The sequence below is a fragment of the Taurulus bubalis genome (genome assembly GCF_910589615.1).
Source record: "Taurulus bubalis genome assembly, chromosome: 14".
NCBI classification, from domain to species: Eukaryota; Metazoa; Chordata; class Actinopteri; order Perciformes; family Cottidae; genus Taurulus; species Taurulus bubalis.
In genome coordinates this window covers 13,975,225-13,994,965 of record NC_136602.1, presented here as the reverse complement: position 1 = coordinate 13,994,965, position 19,741 = coordinate 13,975,225, and the positions used below count along the sequence as shown (strand labels likewise).

Below are 19,741 nucleotides of genomic sequence, written 5' to 3'. Positions count from 1 at the left end.
CGCGCACTAGTGCAGACACAACACTGCGCACACGCGCGCACACACACACAGACACACACACACGCACACACGCAAACGCACGCACACACGCAAACACAGCTCAAGCTCTCATACCTCAGAGAGCATGCTTTCCCTACTGCCCCGGGCCATACATAAGCCCTTGTATCTGAATAAATTACATCAGCCTTACACACACACAAAACACACATATTTGCTATGGTACTATGTGGTGGTGTAGATAATATTAATTATTGGAAAGTAGCCTCTTGGGGGCAAAAGTGAGTTGAAATTTTAAACTGTCCTGTTCAGTAATTCTCTGTGTGTTGCAGAACCATGCCCAAAGGGAAAGGAGCCAAAGGGACAAAGCTGACCCTCAAGGTTGCCAAAAAGGCAATATGGATGACCCTGGATGGACGTCGCAGACTCACCCTTAGCAACATGGGTATAACCATCTTCCCAAAGTGTCTCCTGAAACTGACCAACGTGGACGAGTTGGACCTCAGCCGCAACCTGATGCAGAAACTCCCAGATAACATCGGGAGCTTCTGGTCATTGAGCTGGTTGGATCTACACAGCAATAAGCTGGAATCTGTGCCCGAGTCCATCGGCAACCTGGTGGGACTGACCCACCTCAACCTCTCAAACAACTGCCTAATCTCCACAGGTTTACCGTCCACGTTAGGTTCTCTCACCAGCCTGAAGAGCCTTAATCTGGGAATGAACCAGCTCGACACCCTGCCTCCCACTATGGAGGCTCTAGATGGTCTTCAAGAGTTAGGTCTTTTTGATAACCTCTTCATAAATCTACCAGAGTATTTAAAAGTCCTACGCAACCTCACAAAGGTGAACGTGAAACGAAATCCTCTATCGTATGTTCAGAGGGATGCTGAGGGGATGCAGAAGGAACAATCACAAGCAAAGGAAGATGTGTATCTGATCCATGAGAGCAGCCTGTGTCAGACATGCCTCAAGAAATGTCAAGAGCAGAGGGAGGGGCTTCCGAGAGGAGGAGGAGGTGACGTGTTTGAGGAGAAAAGGATACGGAGTTATGACGGATTGATGGTGCCAAACTCAGTGGCAAAAGTCAATCAAGATGTGTGGAGAATAAGAAAGGTGGAACACAAGCCAATCAAATGACAGCATCACAAACTATCGTACAAATGGAATGAATGTCACTTTTAGGCAGCTCGAAAAGCTTTACTAATATTTGCATATTATACTTACTATTTGTCACAACTATTTGTTTACCGTTTTAATTGATGAAATAAAAAGAGTAACTACATGCAACTGTCTTGAAATATTGCTGTTGGATGACTGAATAACTGTCGACACTTACCTAGCATTAGCAATCACCTCAGCAGCCCCTCTGCCTTTTAATGCTGGCACTACCATGCACAACCTGAAGGGAGAACAAGAGTGGAAAGAATAAAGATCAGAATCATCTTAATGCTGAAAATTAAAAATAAAAATGTTGAACCTCCAGTTTATATAATGTGGCACCTTTTATATGCAGAGACATGGTCTTTATTCAGGAACACAAGGAAGGCTGAAAGTCCGTTTTTCATGAAGACTTCGATAGCATTGTCCTGAAAGTAACAGAGGCACAGCGGCTCTTTTGAAACTCACACTCAACAACATATTTCTATCTGTCAAATCCTTTTTAAACCTAGACTTAACATGTACCTTGACAGGCTCTCTAATCCCTATTTAGAAACTTAACTTAAAACTTATGATAAACAACTGAAGGTGAAGTGAAATGCAAAACAAAATCAGATTTCTATGGGTGAACAGAAACAAACTTCGATATTTAGCAGTAATGTGAATGTATTTCAACTAAATCCTGTGTCTGAATATAAGATGCATGTTAATACAAGGCATCTGCTTATTTCTGACCTCTAAAAGGAAACGTATGAAGCGAGCATCCTTGATATCCTCATAGAGCCAGTGCCTGCAGCGGGCTGGTGGCAGCTCTTTACTCAGCATGGTGGAAATAAAGGAATCCCTCACACTGGGAGAGACAGAAAGGGACACATAGATGACCGATCAGAACAACTTTCGGTAATGTGTGCTCAATCTATGTGCTGCTGCACACAAGTGTACGGCACACACACACACACACACACACACACACACACATCTGTACCTGCTGGGGTGATGTGTCCTGCAACAGACGTCTCCAGCAGGACTGAGAGTGAATCCCTCACACAAGAGCAGGCTCTCTTTCCCAAACAGCAGCACCCCCTCTGTCACTCTGAGGCCGCTCACCGTCACTACACACATCTTAGCCTTTACCTACACAGAGAGAGGAGAGGCAGGGAGATGCATTAAGCCCTGAGTGAGCGGCACAATACACATCAGCACACCTCTCTCCCGGGACATGACATGGCAGCAACGCAGGCACTTCAGGCTTTACTTGATTGATCATTTTAATCACATATTCTAATCATTATTAAAAAGACACAGTTGAACACTTCATTATCAGAGCTGATTGATGGGGAGTGGTGTGGCTGTTAGTTTCATCCAGCCCCAAAGTGGACCCACATGCTGCTTTCAGCGCCGGTTGTGGCTAATGCTAACTGCATTGTGATAATGTGTGGCTAATTCTATTGTCTCCCCTCATTTCACAGTGAGCGTGTGCACCTGGCTGTCTCCCTGTGTTGGCCCCGCTGCAGGCCCTCTGGGACACTGGGCCCAAAAACCATATGGGGTCCCGACACACCCGCAGGGCCCACACAATTTATACTAATCAAATCAGATGCCCTACCCCCAGAAAACAGAGTCACACACTTGGTAGAGGAGGCACTACTTGGCCATTATTAGGAGAATTAATCCCTGCCACACACACAATAGGAAACCTGCTAAGTGATCAGAAGCTCTTGTATGAATGCACACATGGAGACATGCGATGATGAATAATATCCCTTGTCGTGACGTGAAAGCGCTTCATAAGATTCAAGGTGAGCGGGTCTCAGGCTCCCGGTGCAGGAGTCTTACATTGAGCTATATCATGGCCAAATTGTATGGCAGTATTCCATCAGTGAATAAAACTTGCATCAGGACCACTGTTCCGAATATTGACTAGATTTCAGAAAAAAGAGTTACATTTATTGTTGTCAAAGATTAAATACATAACAATAAACTTGTTTCCTTATCTCCTTAGTATGCACTGGACAGATATGCGTTATCAGTCTGTGGGTGATTTAGCTGATGATGGGAAGAAGGAGAGAAAAGGAGGACTTTTATTGACTAAGAGCCTAATGTCAGACCATTGATTTCTCCCCACACACATTACTGTCATAATCACACTATTGGCGCTGGCAAGCTAATTATGAGTGGGTCTCCCTTTGTGTGTTACTGTGTGTGTGTGTGTGTGTGTGTGTGTGTGTGTGTGTGTGTGTGTGTGTGTGTGTGTGTGTGTGTGTGTGTGTGTGTGTGTGTGCGCGTGTGTGTGTGCATTTTTCAGAGCTAATGACTGTGTTGATTTGACAGGAAGCTCAGCAGGACTCGCACTGAACCACTGCAAGACAACAGGACACACTTTCACACATCACACACTTACTAAGCTGATGTAAGACAGCTTGCATCACCTCCTACTGTTTTTATTAATACTTCTGTCAGAAACATTAAAAGCCGCCGCTGGTTGCCAGAGTGATGAGAGTCCCTGTCAACATGTGCCTTGGTTTCTAACTCACTGGAAGAATGAGAGGAGCCGAGCTGGGTCTCGACATTAAAACATTACACTAATGAGGAAAGATGAAATTCTGATAGCAGCGCTGGGCTATTGGAATCCCTTAGTCTACATCAGATAATTATGATTGTGAATATCAGCAGGGTGGGAAGGAGGCATGTTGTTTTTTACCCAGCACACACCCAGTACCTCCTCTCCAGGGTGCAGCTCCTGTAGAATGATGCGTATGTCGTGGCAGTCTTGTGTGTGGGAGCATGGTTCGGGGGTCAAGGGGCCGGGTGGACCCTCAGTGGCAGCAGGTGCCTCATTCAGGACAGGGAAGAAGGTCAAATGATCAAAATCCTGTCGTCTCTCCTCTTCATCCTCTTTAGCCTCTGCTCCAACTTCACACAGGATCTTGGGCTCTGTTAAAAAGGAAACAAATGTCCCTACTGAGCAAACATCCAAATTCTGGTAAAAGCAAACATCCAAAAATCGAAAGGAAACACTTTTCTTTACCCATGTTGCCTTCTGGTGTATTTTTGTTCTCCTCTGACATGCCAGTCCTTAAACCCAGACACAGCGTTCCCAGCACCTGTGGCAACAACATACAGTACACTTGTTTGTAGTACTGTTATCTGTTTGTTTGTGCACTCTATTTTATATTCTAATGTCAATTTAATGTTTCTATTTGTTCTTGCACTGTGTGGATTGTTGTTTGTCTAATGTATGCACCACCGGCCAAGACAAATTCCTCGTATGTGTAACGTACATAGAAAATAAATGGTTCTGATTCTGCACTCTTCTAGGTTAAACACTAAATAGGACCCCGCTTCACAGATCCCGTTCAAAACTGAAAGGCTATACCCGTTTGGAACGTCTCAGAGCCTTTCTGCGAATGCGTGATCTGGTTCGGTTGGGTCCTTCAGCAGCATCTTGCACCCAGTCTCGGCTCAGCAGCACCCCTGGGCCCGGGCCGAACACGGCTCTCTCCCTCAACAGCTCGGCCTCCACACGCAGCCACTTGGAGCTCACTCGCTCCCACTCACTGGCTCTTAACTGGGATGCAGAAACAGGCCCGGATAGAGGGAATACATGAGACGGAGATATAACATGATTACAGATCCAATTTGGCATTTAAATGACATTTATTCCAGTATATTCATGGTCATATTTCTGTCAAACCTGCAAGTGGTTAGTCCTCATGTTCTCAAACATGCTGTGGCCTCTTTGTCGATGTGACTCCATGTAGGACAGAAACTCCTACAAACAAAGGAGAGTAACCCGATGGGTGCAAATGAAAAGAGCGGGCGGCACGATCGCTCCTCCTCAAGCTCATATTGTAAACACACAACACACATCATGTTCACAGAGATTGTATATTCATAATGGTATTGTTGTTTCCTCATGCAATTACAATGCATTCATACAATTACATCTGTTCTAAATTGCATTCACTGGGCAAAATAAGCTAGTGGCTACAGTCTTACAATAACCCTGCCTGGAAATGTAATCATTTGTTGGTGTGATCTAATTAACATAAACATTAATATCACTGAGCCACGCCACAGTCAAGGGCAAGGCTAGTGTATGTGTGTCTTTACTGTGTGTGTGTGTTGATTAAAACATAAAAGAAAAGAAAAAATAGAAAAACCCAAAACAGAGCCGTGTTGACACTGCAGGATGCTCATGTTCAGCAGACACACTGGGATCATATTCTGACTGTTAACTGCTTCATTAAGCCCATCATCACAGCAGTGCTCGCTGAGAGACTAGTGAAACAACATGTGTCCATCCTCACAGCTGACCCAGGAAAGCCATTTCATTGACTGAATGAACATGCAGTAACTCTTTATATCTAGTCTTATTTACAGATGCTAATTCTGGGTTTTGCTGAATAACCCCATTAATTCAGTAATTGATTTCAAGTAAAATAAAAACAAACAGCTACTTCTGTAATACTAGAGATGAAAAAGAAAAAAAAAGAAAAGAAACTACTCATTTCTGAAAAAAAAACTATGCGTAAAAGTTAACAAACTTTGACAAGCCCTCTGGAAATTAAAACTGGTTCTCTAAATGACTGACTGCCTATCCAAATGAGAAGTTGTGCAGAGAAAGAAATAAAGGGGTAATTTGAGGGGAGATTATAGAAATATTACAGACAAAAAAAAGAGTGTAATAATGAAGTTTGAGAACTAGAGCCGTGTTGCGAGAGATAAACAGCGAGTTGGCGTCATCATCTCCTAATTTCATTCCTTCATTTGGACAAACATAAGTAATATATAGCATTAATTACCCTATTTAGCAGATAGGGACCTCATTGGCTTTTTAAATGCTGCATTAAATACATAACTCATCTCTTGCCTCTGCAATTAACATCAGAACATCACACTCATTTCCATTTTAATGACTTCCCAACAATACGCCACCTTTGATGATAAGGCAACATAATGTCAACTTCATTCTGGGCTGGCAGTGAATGTGTAATGAACTTAACGTGATCATTAGTGCTGTTAATTATCTTTCTAATATGAGGACACAGATATGATTATGGAAACTGCATTCGCTGATGAAATAAATCTCTAGAAGAATTGCACTGAAGCTTGATTTAGGACACATTCTGTCTATCAGTCTCTGTATTCTCATTCATTACCTACAGTAGGCTTTAAAACTCATTTTTTGTTTAATAAAAGTAGATATCTGAAACTATGCTCGTTCAAAATACATCACTCTGAATCCAGTGACTGAGAAGAGACTCCGCTTAAGCTCATGACTTGTCAACTAAAGGTCATAAGTTGATGATCCAGAAATTAATTAATGACTCACTTGTTTCTTCATGAAGATGAATGGAAAATGAACAGACTGGCTGACCACTACTGATGATTTGAATATAATTTGTTGAACACTCACTGCATGCTGCAACCTACTCAGAGCAAAGTGGTGCAACACACAGAAGAGAGGCAGAAGGAAAACGTCCCTCCCTCTTCTTCCCTGCCTCTCAAATGGAAAAACAATTCATCACCCTCTCTGATAGCCTGTCAAAGAGTGATATGATAAAGAATAACATCAAATGAATAATGTTTTCATCAGATTGGTACCACTATAATTGCCAACCCGATTTCTGTCGACGAGAGGAGCGCACAAACAAGAACACGCACACACGCTTTGTGGGGGTGAGACAGACACACAGACGCGGTAATTTCATGCCTGTGTGCCTGAGTAATATGTCCCCGCTCCCTGCTCCAGATGGCTCAACGTCTTAAGCGTTGTGGGGGAACTAATGATGTGGGCCACGTGTTTTGGGGGGAAAAACAACAATAAACACGTCTTTAACCTTCAGCAGCAAACAGTGTGTTGTACTGAGTGTTCCTGTGGATAGGCCTAACAGATATCAATTACTATGCCCACTCAGGGGCAATCAGCTGTGATAATCCAAATCCATTTAAAGAAATAATCAAACACCCCCACAGGGCTGGACGGCCCACAACACAAACACAGCAGTGACTTTGGGATGAGTGTTTGGGCACAGCGCTCTGAGATGCTGGGGCACCTGGGAAAAGGTAACGACCCCACACTATGCAAACAGTCACAAGAATACAAATCTCTCGATGCTGCCCTGTGACAAAGATCCAAACATTTAGAGAAAGTGAGGGTGTATTTACCTCTACTGTTGCTGACTCTTTGCCTAGTCTGCCCAAAGCTGAGCGAACAGCGCTGCTGATCATATCAAACTTCTTCTGAGGATTGCCGGACACATTCTTCTTCCGAGACTCTGAAAAGGGGAAAAAAAATACATATATTGTTTTTAGATTTGTTTCCCCATAAATATAGAGCTAAAATGCAGGCATCTTCTTCTGCAGTTATTAGAATAGTTGACCTGTGTGTAGCAGCCAGGCTTTGTGTGCCATCTCCTCCCACAGAGGGCTGATGTCAGTCATGCTGACGGGCCCCGGCTCAGCCGTGTGGCTCGCTGAGATCTCCATCTTCAAGGTTTCTTCAAGGATGTGCTGCCTCTCCGCCATGACCTTCGACCAGCAGGCCTCCGCCAAGGACACTAGTTCTCTGTCATCTGGAACACACACACACACACACACACACACACACACACACACACACACACACATACATTTACACATCTACAAAAACGTCAGGCTAAAGTGATGACTGTGAATAGACATTGCGGCATACATACCTGTGGTGATGTCTGCTCCGTTGCTGAGATGTGCAGAATGTCTGCTTCCTGTCGCAAACAATTGGGACGAAGCTTTCCTGTTGAGCACTTTTTGTGCCACACATCCAAAACCTTCGGGGTAGCTAAAACAAAAGAAAAGTGGAATTGTTTGAATTACCAGTGAACCTGTGTTTCAACCACATGTTTGTGTGTATCTTTTTGGTTTCGCCATTACCTGCCCGATCGTATCAGTAACAGACAATGAAGAAGGCATGTAACAAAGTTCACGTTTGCGTTGTAAGTCGCCATGACAACATCCCAGCGTTCCATGAAGGTCTGCAAAGCCCCGATGACGCAGTCCTTTTCTTCTTGGGAACATCGTGGTTGGGACAGGAGATGAAGAAGGACTTTATTGGTGCACGAGTAGAGTGCAGACACAGTCTTCTCTTTCTGAGTTTGGCCTTTCTCCAGAGCCTAAAAGCAAACCACAGTGTATCTGTAATCAGTATAATAATAAAAGTATTATTAGTAGGAAGTAGTAATAAGTATTAGTGACCTGTGGGCAGATTTACACTATCCAGTGCTCCCATTGGTGAAAAGTAACTGTCTCCACTTTGACAATAAACAGATTACTTTTAACTTCAATTTACAGAAACCAGCACATTTATTGATTGATTATGAACTATCAGACAAAGAAACAAAACATATCCAAATGGTGACATGTTTAAGGGATGATAGAGCCAACACACAACGAAGCACAAGACATTAATTAAACATAAAAGCTAAACAAACAAAAAATCATATAATCCAAAAATGCGTCACCACAATTTAGGCAAAATACAAAATAACAGCAACCACAAAAAAACTTGGACAGCTAAAATCCTAATATTATTGCAAATTTCACACAAACATTTGTTTGTGTGAAATTTATAATAATTAGGATATTCCTAATATATGCATCCTAATATTTGCAATTTTATGATGTTCCTCTTTGTTAAAGAAAAGCCCTAAGCTGACTTCTATTCACTCCTCTCATATTTAAATTTTTTTTCTAAAAAGCATTATTTTCAGATGTATGGTGAAAACATGTTTTTCCATATCAAGCATCTATATGGAGGTGTATATATATTGCTGTAGGTTCATGTCTCTCTGTGTTCATCTCACCACAACAATCTGATCTGCAAGGAAGTTGATCAAACTCTCAGAGTCTCCCAAGAATGTTCCGCTGTAAAGTTTCTGCTGCAGAGTCTTACTGAGGAATACCACATTCTCCATCAACGTGCCCATCTGGCCCTCAGGCGTCTCACTTTTGCCGTCTGAGAGATCAAATAAAAAGCAAGGGATTCAGATGACAAAACTTCTTTTTAGCGTGATTCAGTTTGAGCTGCGAGTAAAGCATGCATCGTTATTCTACCTTGTGAGATGAGATGAGTGTTGTTTTCCTCCTCATGGCTGAGCATGTGGATGATGTCCATGGTCAACTCGAGCAGCTCAGTCTGGAAACTTTGCCTCTGTTCCAGCGATGCACCTTCAGGGGAAAACTGACATTTTTGCAGTTTATTAGTTTAAAAAAAGTTTAAAAAAAGAAAAGAAAATTGTTATATGCTTACTTCTAATAAGACTGATTGACACCTTGTCTAATGTTGCCTCAGGTGTAGGCGTTAGTGCGTGTGCATGCGGGTTAAGCGCCTCTAGCTGAAAAGACCTCTACAGAAATCTGTAGTTCTGGAGGCCGGCTGCTGCTCTCTCCCTCCTAGTGGTGAGTGATTTTAGCAACAGTACCGTGGCTCTGCCATATTTAGTAGCTGAGCAAAGAGTGGCACCTTCTGGAGAAATTGGAGTTTTGCAGTGTTTTACTGTTTATTTTTTTAAAGAGAGTTGTATCTGTGGGAATGCCTTTTGACAATAATGCGTATGTGTTGCATGTTTAAGGACATTAGAGAGTGTTCCGTGAATAACAAAATACAGGATTGTTTGTATTCATGTGTGTCTGTGCATTCACCTCCAGCAGCAGAATGAGAGGATGTGTGTTGGTGTTGGCAGACACATTAAAAAGACTGTCCATTAGAAGAATACGGATGAAGTCGCACACCGGCTTCCTGTTTGCAGGACTCTTGAATGTGTCCTTAACTTCACTCGTCGCACGAGGCTCAACCATACCCTGAAAGAAGTGAAGGAAAACAGTGAATAAGACCATCGATGTGAGAATTGTTTGGGCTTCATAAATCCAGACTAACACACAAACCGCTGAAACGTCCAGAGGATACACAACTCCAGCGAGTGCATGGAGGAACTCTGGTGATGCCCACAGTGGGTCTCTGGGTCGCAGGTTATGGAGTAGACAAAGGAACTGCATTACACTTGCTGGAAGCTGCAACTCCCATGATGCATCAGTGCCTGGCATGTCCTTTGTTGGAGGAACAGGCTGTTAAAAAAATGTAGATAATACAAGGCATTATACATTATCAATTTGTGGTACAAAATACTGAAGGTGTAGGGTTCTCACCTGAGTGATGATGGCTTTGACTAATGCCAGCAGTATTGTCGCAGCTTCAACACAGAGCTGCTGAGCAGGAGTTTCTGCTTGGCTGTCAATCAATGACTGTAGGAAATCATCCAAATGCACCTGTAGATGACACATTAGAGCATTATGACAGATGATGAAGATGATTTACAAGAAGAAAAACAATCAAAATAACCCACCTTTCCCTCTGCAGTGTGACTGGTCTTCTTCTCCAGCAGCAGAGAAGCCAGGGCTTCAAACACCTGAGGCCGGTGAGTGTGTCTAATCAGCAGGCCCTGCAGAACATCAAAGCCCGGGCACGTGGTGCTGTGGCACTCAAAAGACCAAGAATGGGCTCGAAGGTTGTCTGGTGACGAGGCAAGAAATCAATGAGAGAACGCATTGGTCATTTCAAATACATATTGCCATTTTGATTTAAAAAAAAAACCCCAAAGTGTGCCTTGGATTATTTTTTGAAGGAGACTTGTATTTTATATTTTTTGAGACCATATTCCACCCAATCAGTGATGCCTTTACAAGACTGAATAAGCACACCTGAAGGATCCAAAGAGCACCACAAACACCCAGCATTGACACTCAAAACATTATTGCAGACTTGCAAATCAGATCTTGTATAAGTTAAAGTGTAATACATGTAAAAGCAATATCACAATATTAAAACTATAATTTATGTTTATATTCAAGTCATGATGAGGTGTATGTATGCAAAAGGATTCACTGTTGTTCATTACACTTAAGTGCATGTATATGTCAAACAACAACCCCAAATATGTCTTTAAAAGTCAGTATGTAAATACAATCATTTTACTTTTATTTTTTATACTTGATATTTTATTTAGGTATTTTTACAATTTAACAGAAATACAACCTTCAAAAATACGAAAGAATATAAGAAATTAACCATGCATCTGGCCAAGTAGGCCATAAAGGGAAACAATAATAATAATACAATCATTTTACACATCAGAATTGTGTATCAGAATTAACTTTATGTCCTCGCAGGACAACATTTCATTATTGTCCTGCTTCACTTGGAGAAAGTATAAACTATATGTACCCAAGACAGCAAGGGGTTCCTCCATGCCCTCTATGAGTGTTGCTGGGAGTACCCCCTCTCTGAAGCTGCTCTGCTGGCTGGGACTCGACAGAAAGTGTGTGAGCAGGACGAGACCCAGTTTCAGGGTGGAAGGGTGAAGGTGGGGCTGAAGGAAGAGCAGGAACCAATCACTGCCCAGGGCATCGAACAAAGCCTTCTGCCGACTGGTGGGGAATAAGAACATGATCCACAAATTCACTTTAGTTTCTGTCACGACATGGCACATGAAATACTGTGAAAATATGTGCTCATTCCAGTTTTGGTTCAGCCAAGTAGTATCATAACCACTCACTCTTTGATTAGAGGGTTGTCCGAGTTGAGGATTTCGCAAAGAGATTGTAAGAGCTGGTTCCGGATCCAGATTAGGCTGGCTGGTTCAGAACTCTGAGCTACAGCACAGATAAGACAACTCTGGGTCAGTACTGGTGACGAGGGCCATCCATGATATATGTAATGTACTGTGTAAGCTGTGGTTGTGTGGTTTACCTGGTGGATCCTGTGAAAGATCCCCGTCAGACATCTCACTGCCGCTTTCATTCATGTTACTAAGAGGAGGGAGTGTGTAGACCAGGAAGAGCCCAAGTCTGACCAGATAATGGGAGATATTTGAAATACAGAGCTATTCCTAAAAACTTAATTGATCTTGTATATTCAATGAAAAATGTATGACAGGAGGACTTTGTGGTGGCTGGTGCATTCCCAGACTGTACCTGCTTGTGTCCAGAGGGGTCAAGTGAGCTTTTAGGAGGGATGTGATGACAGCAGAAATGATCTGAACCTTCTGAACGGTCACAGCCGGATCAGACAGCTCGAATAGCATCTTTGAAAGCAGACCCATACTGTGCATGACCGCTGCATTCCTGCAGTCACTGCTGAGAAACAGAGAGAGCATTAATATCAATCACAATCTGTTCCCACAGACAGATAATCTAATTCAGCAATCCATGCACAAGTTCAGTCAAGCTCTTCTCGTCTGTCCTCTGTGACTGATTCTGTTGAACATTCCCTTGACTATTTACATCTGTGATACTGATGACAGGCTGCTGCAAATGTTGACAAAACAGCCGATAAAGTCCGTCGTCAATCCTGACCAATACCCTTTTTATTGTGTCGTCCAACTTGCAACATACAAATTAATTTGATTAAAGCTACAACCTGTCCTCTGGAATTTACCTTGAGGAATTCTGGATTTCAGCCAAGTGTTTCAGAACTGAAAGGTCGAGATTTTCTGATGTGTTCTGCCACACCTGAAAATATGGTATAATGAGAGAGAATCAACACGTTAGCAGTTAGCTTCCAGATGCCCTTAAAAAACATGCTAAATAAATACATGGAGGACATACAAGATAATCAATTTCCTACAGCCACTGAACTTTCATGCAATGATTTGGATGCTCACCTCCAGGTCACACAGCAGGGCCTGGAAAGCAGGTGTGTTCTGGATACCGGACTCAGAGCTCAGCTCCACTGACCTGGAGAGATGCAGAACCAACTGAACGGTTCTGTAGCTGACCAGATTGTGCTTCATCTTCAGCAGGAAAGCTAGCAGCTACAAGCAGAGCAATATATATTTAGGGAAAGATCACAACAATAAGGTGGCAGATTTAGATGTGTGTTTCTAGATAACGTGTAGCTACTCCAGTAATTTTTTAAACAGTCAGACAGACCTTATATCCATTGATTCGGTGCATCTCCTGCTGCATGGTGACGTTGGTCTCCAGCACAGAAAGAAGAACCTTGACAGCTGCATACAGAGAGCTATCATCTGGCGCCATTGCAACTAGACTGAGAACAACTGCAGGTCCGCCGACGTACAGGAAACCATTGGATGCACTGCAGGGGGTGAACGCACGCACACCTAGAAAAAAAGAGGACCAAGAAGTGACAATGTGTGCCTGTCAGAATAAACTAAAGTGCAAGTCAACTTTTCAAAATAATACTATATTTACCAAAATGTCCAACCAGGGCTGCTCCAATGGTCCGAGCTGTACCGCTCAGGTGCTGGCTGATGTTTTGAGCGAGGAACACAGGGGTCGAGTGATCCCGGGATGTTATCCCCATCTGTAATTACACACAATGATTGCTACTCTGTATCAAAACAACAAACTCATAGGTTCAACATGGACTCATCTTACCTCTTTTGCAATCAGTCTGCAGTCCACCTCATTGTAATTTTCTCTGATCTGCACCACAGTTGTTAATGTAGAAATTGCTAGGTTGATGCCAAATGAGATCCTCTCCTCGGCAACCAGCCTGAGAGGAAGCGACTCAGCATCTGAATCATGCCCTGGGGACAAACAGAGAGGTGGGACAACACAGGTACATGCAGTAGAATGGTTGTCAAGTCAAACATGTTTGGATTTTACATAAAAATAGATGTAGATACAAAGTAAAACATGTAAATACAAATATAGAGAATTGTAAAATAAACAAAGCAATTAGGAATAGTTCGAGATAATTGTAAAATAAACAAAGCAATTGGGAAACGGGTGCGCCCACCGGAAATAACCGCGGGGCGCACTTAAAAGGGAGGAATAAACAAACGCCGCGCGGATAGATTAAGAGGATGCAGCAGACGATCTGCGGCAACAGCAACAGCAACAGGGCATCTACGAGTCCAGAGAGGCAGCCAGTAAGAGAGGCGAACTCTTAACACTGACGGACTGTTTTTGACTATCACTATCACGTCATAGACGTCTTGGGGCTCCACAACGCAGTCACGTGTGGCAGGGTTGAATTGTTTGTGGACAAATATCATTGGTGTTAAAGTATTGGGTTTGTCTATGGTTGATTGTCCGGTGTCTTGTTATATTGTTTGCAATTTATATGTTGGTGGAAGCACAGCTGGGGATCTGTATGTGGTGAATGTAGGTTGTGTGCTTAGGCAGAATGCATGGGTGCTTGATCACAAATTAAAAGAGTGCTTTTGCTGGCATATTGAAATCTGGGTTTTTCTGTAAAGGTTTTTCACCTCTCTATCGCTTTATGGAGCTTTGCTCGACGGGAGCTTGCTTCATTGAAGCGAAATGACTGAAATGGCTTTAAACTAAACTCCAGAATAAGAGGAGGAAGAAAAAGGAATGGTTCTTGTCATTTTGAGTGGAATCCAGTTCCAATCTGTGGTAGATGCACCAATCCCTTTCAAGTGGCGGAATGCACCAGGTCAAAAGACGAAAACTTGACAATGGTCTTACAGATGTAATGCGTCACCATAATCATCACTATCACCATCTAAGGAAAACTTAGTTGTGCAATTGCATTAAATTGCATGTAAGTACAACATATTTCCATGTCAACATTGTCCTCATGTATCACAGAAGTTAATTTGCTCTGAATCAGTATACACGGTCTCCTACATTGAAGCAAATCTATTCTGCGGAGAAAGTCATGCATGCATGCAATAAGCACCATGACAACAGGATTTACCGCATGCCAAAAAAGATAACCAAAACATTGATTTATAAAAATGTACATTCCTAAGGCATCTAGAAACAACTTCATTGTTGACAATTAAATTTAGTTACAGATCCAGCATGGATCACATGCTCTTAACCAGGAACACTTACTGGAAGAAAACAAAAGACATACTGCGAAATTCCTGTGAAATTCTTGTGACTCACGTGTATTGCCCAGAGCCAGGAAGTTGCCTTGGTAGGAGGTGCCTTGCATGTACATGACACCCACAGCCTCACGGCTCAAAGCTTCTTCAAACAGGAACGATGGACCCACTCTCCACACCAGAGCAGCGTGCTCCTTCCAGAGAGCTGGTGTTCCTATCAGTCCATACACATCAATCACAGCTGCGGGGTCCATGGAGGCATACTGACCAGGGAATGGCTGAATATACCTCATCTGACAGAAAAAGCAGAGGCTATGATACATGAATACAATAATACCACATTTGACCTAGAATCAGTTCAATCATCAGCTCTTTAGTTTCCCTCCTCCTGTCATACCTTTCCGGTCCCCACTGCCTTGCCGTTGAAGTAAGCTGAAGCGATACAGCTCTTCTTCACGTCTTTGGCCAAGACCACAGCCAGATGGTGCCACTGACCTGGAACCAGCATGCTGGAGCAGCGGAACCTCAGTGATGTAGGCAAAGTAGTGTGAGGGCAAACTTCTGGCTCCATCATATCTGTTAAACAAACATGAAGAAAGACATTTGGTCAATCTCTACAGTATAAAGTCATGATGTAACTTTTATTGGATACATATGAATAGCTGACAGTTTTCAAATATTGATCAAACTTCTATCACTCTTGCCCAGGTATGTAAACGCTTCCTCCTCTGTGGAGATCACCAGACAGCCATCATAGGCTGAGAAGGAGATAGACAGGCAGATGTACTGTTGTTCGGTCCGGGACATGTGGCGAACCACTGACAGGAGACGGATTGGGTGGGAATCACAGGCTGAACTAAATCGGTTGATTTGGAACCAGCAGGAAAATGAGACACCAGCTGAAGGGGGAAAACCCCGGCAGTCTAAAATATGAAAGAAGAAGATGATTAGACATTTTATTCAGATATATTCACAAATATGTGGGTATCAAACATGTAGACTCATCACATACCTCCTCCAATTCCACCTGTTGAAATTGAATCAGCAGTCACTCCTTTCACTGTAGCCAGAGAGGGCAGGAAAAGACAGCTGCAAAGTATACACATGGCAAGAAATTAGTGAATGAAAAATGTATGTTTTCATTTTTTTTAATCAGGTTTTATATAAAATCAGTCAGTGGTGGTGAAATGAGGTTCATTGCACCAGATGTACTGGTTTGTATCATATCTGTCATACGAGTAAAGCCGTGAATAGATAAAAGATATTACGCAATTCAAATGCTTGTCCACTGCAAGTTAAAATATCCCCAACTTTTGGTTGCTGCAGAATCAAAACAGCTGCAGCTCACTGAGCTCTGAGTGGTCGACGCAGCTTTCAATCACAAGGGAGCTCGCCGCATGCCACGCTTTTCATTTTTGATGTTGGAAGTAAATTAGCAAAAAGGCCTGAATTGTAAAAAAAAAATAAAAATCGGAAATAAAGATTAACTTTCTTGAAGCTAACATCACGATGTTATCCTCAAACAGATCCCGTATCACATAAATCCCTTTGTCATGCCATGATTCAATTAAAGAGAGCCTCAAGCCTGGTAAAATGCTTGATTAGTGCACATAGGAGACAGCATGGATTTTACACCCCGTCTGTCCATGTACTCAGAGATCTCATGCCGCTCTTTAATAGCGTTACTAATCAATAGGTTATTGTTCATGTTTACAATAAACATGAACACAGAGACTCCTGAGAGAGTCCACACGAGTTTCAAGCCTAAAATGGGAGTGTAACGCATTTATCTTTAGGAAACTACAGTGAACTAAACCTTTGTCTTGGTCTTTTACCATACCAGATACATGTCCTAGTTAATTTTAGGATTAATTTATACAGAGCATAAATATAAGTTCCATCTAGTCTATTTGATACTGCAGGACTGAACAGGCAACCAGTAAATCAAGGACTCACCCATATCCACTCTCACTCATGTCAAACTCTACGAAGGCCGGTGAGGAGGAGACTCGGTGTGGTCTGAAGGTGCGTGGCGACGTCATGGTCACCAGACTGACGATCTGGTGGGCAGGGATGGCCGGACCAACAAAGGATCCACTGCGAGTTGCAGACTTTAACAAGCTGAAAGTGCGCTTCAGTTTCTTCACTGAAGATCCTGATGAGACATCTGCTTCTGGACTGTGGTCTGCTTTAGAAAACACAACCATAATATGACCTGCATTCATGCTTGTGTCTGAAAGACCAAATTAAAGATTGAGGATTTAATCTGACATGCACCAGTAAAGAGCAGGCTTTATTATAAAGATGAAGTTATAAAAAGAACAAGTCTGTACCATTTGAAACAGGAGGTTTGACTAGCGGGGCACATTCTAGTTGTGAGGTTGTTTTGTCTGCACAGCACATTAGTGGGTCCCCTAAACAGAGGAACTTTCTGAGAAGGAAAAAGTAACGCTTGTCAGAATATTGTAGCACAAATAAATCTAAAAAGCAAAAAAAAAATGCAAAAGCATCTTCATCTTCAGTGCAATAGAGACATGGATTTGTCTGAACTTCAGATGTTTTACCTGAAGTCTGAAGGTGTGATGGCCTGGGAGGCGAGCTTTTCCAAGATACGAGTAACCGGTAAATATAACGGGTGGTTTGGAGCCAGCAACATGCTCCGACAGTGGGCCAGGAGTGTGGAGACCAGCCCCCCTTCGCACGCTATCTGGCGGTTTCGCTCAGATTTAACCATGGCCTGGACGTGCTGCGCCAGTGAGAGCTGAACCTCCAAAGAGAGCTGGGAAAGAAGGAAAGACAATTTGGCTCATACTGGTGCCCTGACGTGGATTCAATAATGTGCAACATAAGGGACAGTAGCATGTTCAGTCTAGAATGTTACCTGTGGGTCCTCAGGAGTAAACACTGATGGAAGGAGAGTCATAATAACACGGATTGCTCCTGGATGAAGAATAGCATGATTGCAGCTGAACCTACTGTAGGCAAAGCAAAAAAAAACACAAAATAAAGTATGGGTTGACACTTACGAGATCACATATATACCCCATTCAGTCAATACAATTGTAGCTTCCACCACCTCCAAATGGTTTAAAACATGCACCTGTACTGAGACTCTGTGCAGACTGAAGAAATACTGGGTGCTGTGTTTCTGGATCTTCCTTGTGTGTCCTCAACGGACTGGAGGCCTGATCCCAAGTGGACAGGAGGGGACCCTGAATAAACTCCTTCATGCCCTGCTGGTCCATTTGCTTTCTCTTTATCTCCATCACACCCATCCTCAGGCTCTAGTTCCACGTTTAACTCCAGAGGAGAGTAGGTTCCTGTGGCGAACTGGTCGAGATACAAGAGCAGCCTGATGCATGTTCGAAGAGTGACAGGCAGATTGGGCGGTGCGGTGGAGGGAGAGGAGAGAGCCTCCGCAAACGCTACAAACTGGTGAAAGCTTTTTACAGGAGACTGGATGTCCTCTGCAGTCTTGAGACAGGATCCCTCAACTTCATCAAATTTCTCTTTCTCAAGGCCTTCTGCATGGAAGCAGCCCAGCTGGAGAAGAGCCTCTGCCAGCCTTTCATAAAAGCCACCAGTCTCAAAATGGTGCGCATTTACTGTGTGAAGATGCACAGCCAAGGCCAGGATGTGGAGAGTGAGGAGGAGGAGGTCCAGCAGCGGCTGGTGCCCCAGGGACTTCCACACTTCTCCCTGGGGAGGGTCAGACAAAGCTCCTTCCATGTCGATCACCAGAGACAGCAGTCCGGTGAAGCCTCCTGCTCTCCTGAAGGCGTCCCAGCTGTTGGGGCTCTTCAGTACCTTCCGCACAGACTGAAACACAGAAGTGACGAGTCAGACAGACCATGAACATTGGGTATTGTTACACAGACAAAAGCCAAATCACACATGTGACAAAGACAATTCTATACTTTAGAGAGAATGTATGCTTTGCTCAAATTATTAAAAGCATCTCCCTGGTCAATTAAAACAATGTGATGAAAAAAATAGATGAAACATATAGATATACCATAAATCATTTCTGGTAACTAGTTTTTGGAGATGAACAAAATTACATTAGCTTTTATTCAATTTAGAGACCTAATCCATCAGGTAGGTAATGTGTGAGGCAGAACGCAGGAATAAATGTGATTAACTGAAACTGGAGTAATCACAATGGCTCTTAACACTTGCCAACCCAGGTCGTACCCAATCTGATTGCCACCTGCTTTAACCGTGTTAGCACAAAGAACACACACACACACAAAACAAGTTCATGCATTAACAAACAAGCACGAGCGTACACATTCAAACACATTGAACACACACAATATCTGCAAGAAAGTGCTCTTCTCACTGCCATCTATAAAAACGGACACATACAGTGGGTGTGTAACATAGTTAGGCTTAATCAGATCTCTGTCCCATTCACTGATCTGATAGAGGTGGTAATCTTCAGAGTGCCACAGCACAAGGCTGCAGGCCTAATCGAATCGGTCCAGAGTTAACAGCTAAACCTGTTTTAGCAAATCAATCTGCATTTGTCTATAATGACATCAGGGTCCCACATGCGAAGAAAATAAATTCACTAGCTTATTATGTTTTAAGTGCATTACAATTTGTTATGATTTGATGTGGAGACTGCATTTACCGTTCAGCTGAGATCACTGATATCTAAGTCTTCCTGGATGTGTCTGTGTGTTGTTGTCGGTGTCTGCAGGTGTCTGTAAAATGTAAAA

General features: G+C 42.9%; 2 protein-coding genes across 2 annotated transcripts in view; one reads left to right on the top strand and one right to left on the bottom strand.

Moving 5' to 3' along the window:
* wdfy4 (WDFY family member 4) overlaps positions 1-19,741 on the bottom strand; it is a gene marked incomplete at its 5' end in the record, with an annotated part of 39,842 nt that overhangs the window by 12,565 nt on the left and 7,536 nt on the right. The window contains 36 exons of the mRNA XM_079229532.1: positions 1,337-1,399; positions 1,501-1,586; positions 1,894-2,008; positions 2,144-2,292; positions 3,878-4,092; positions 4,187-4,262; positions 4,535-4,726; positions 4,853-4,930; positions 7,330-7,439; positions 7,545-7,736; positions 7,860-7,981; positions 8,074-8,312; positions 9,003-9,154; positions 9,253-9,379; positions 9,841-9,999; positions 10,078-10,263; positions 10,345-10,464; positions 10,542-10,708; positions 11,420-11,622; positions 11,751-11,847; positions 11,945-12,042; positions 12,169-12,327; positions 12,632-12,705; positions 12,858-13,007; positions 13,126-13,316; positions 13,408-13,519; positions 13,594-13,733; positions 15,079-15,310; positions 15,415-15,593; positions 15,716-15,940; positions 16,030-16,106; positions 16,974-17,202; positions 17,351-17,448; positions 17,582-17,796; positions 17,899-17,992; positions 18,118-18,836. Of these exons, the coding sequence (XP_079085658.1) occupies positions 1,337-1,399; positions 1,501-1,586; positions 1,894-2,008; positions 2,144-2,292; positions 3,878-4,092; positions 4,187-4,262; positions 4,535-4,726; positions 4,853-4,930; positions 7,330-7,439; positions 7,545-7,736; positions 7,860-7,981; positions 8,074-8,312; positions 9,003-9,154; positions 9,253-9,379; positions 9,841-9,999; positions 10,078-10,263; positions 10,345-10,464; positions 10,542-10,708; positions 11,420-11,622; positions 11,751-11,847; positions 11,945-12,042; positions 12,169-12,327; positions 12,632-12,705; positions 12,858-13,007; positions 13,126-13,316; positions 13,408-13,519; positions 13,594-13,733; positions 15,079-15,310; positions 15,415-15,593; positions 15,716-15,940; positions 16,030-16,106; positions 16,974-17,202; positions 17,351-17,448; positions 17,582-17,796; positions 17,899-17,992; positions 18,118-18,836 (5,840 nt within the window). The remainder of the gene's footprint in view (positions 1-1,336; positions 1,400-1,500; positions 1,587-1,893; positions 2,009-2,143; positions 2,293-3,877; positions 4,093-4,186; positions 4,263-4,534; positions 4,727-4,852; positions 4,931-7,329; positions 7,440-7,544; positions 7,737-7,859; positions 7,982-8,073; positions 8,313-9,002; positions 9,155-9,252; positions 9,380-9,840; positions 10,000-10,077; positions 10,264-10,344; positions 10,465-10,541; positions 10,709-11,419; positions 11,623-11,750; positions 11,848-11,944; positions 12,043-12,168; positions 12,328-12,631; positions 12,706-12,857; positions 13,008-13,125; positions 13,317-13,407; positions 13,520-13,593; positions 13,734-15,078; positions 15,311-15,414; positions 15,594-15,715; positions 15,941-16,029; positions 16,107-16,973; positions 17,203-17,350; positions 17,449-17,581; positions 17,797-17,898; positions 17,993-18,117; positions 18,837-19,741) is intronic.
* Positions 334-1,137, top strand: lrrc18a (leucine rich repeat containing 18a; the record flags this gene model as incomplete). The annotated part of the gene is made up of 1 exon (XM_079229998.1): positions 334-1,137. The coding sequence occupies one exon, from the start codon at positions 334-336 to the stop codon at positions 1,135-1,137; it is 804 nt and encodes a 267-aa protein (XP_079086124.1).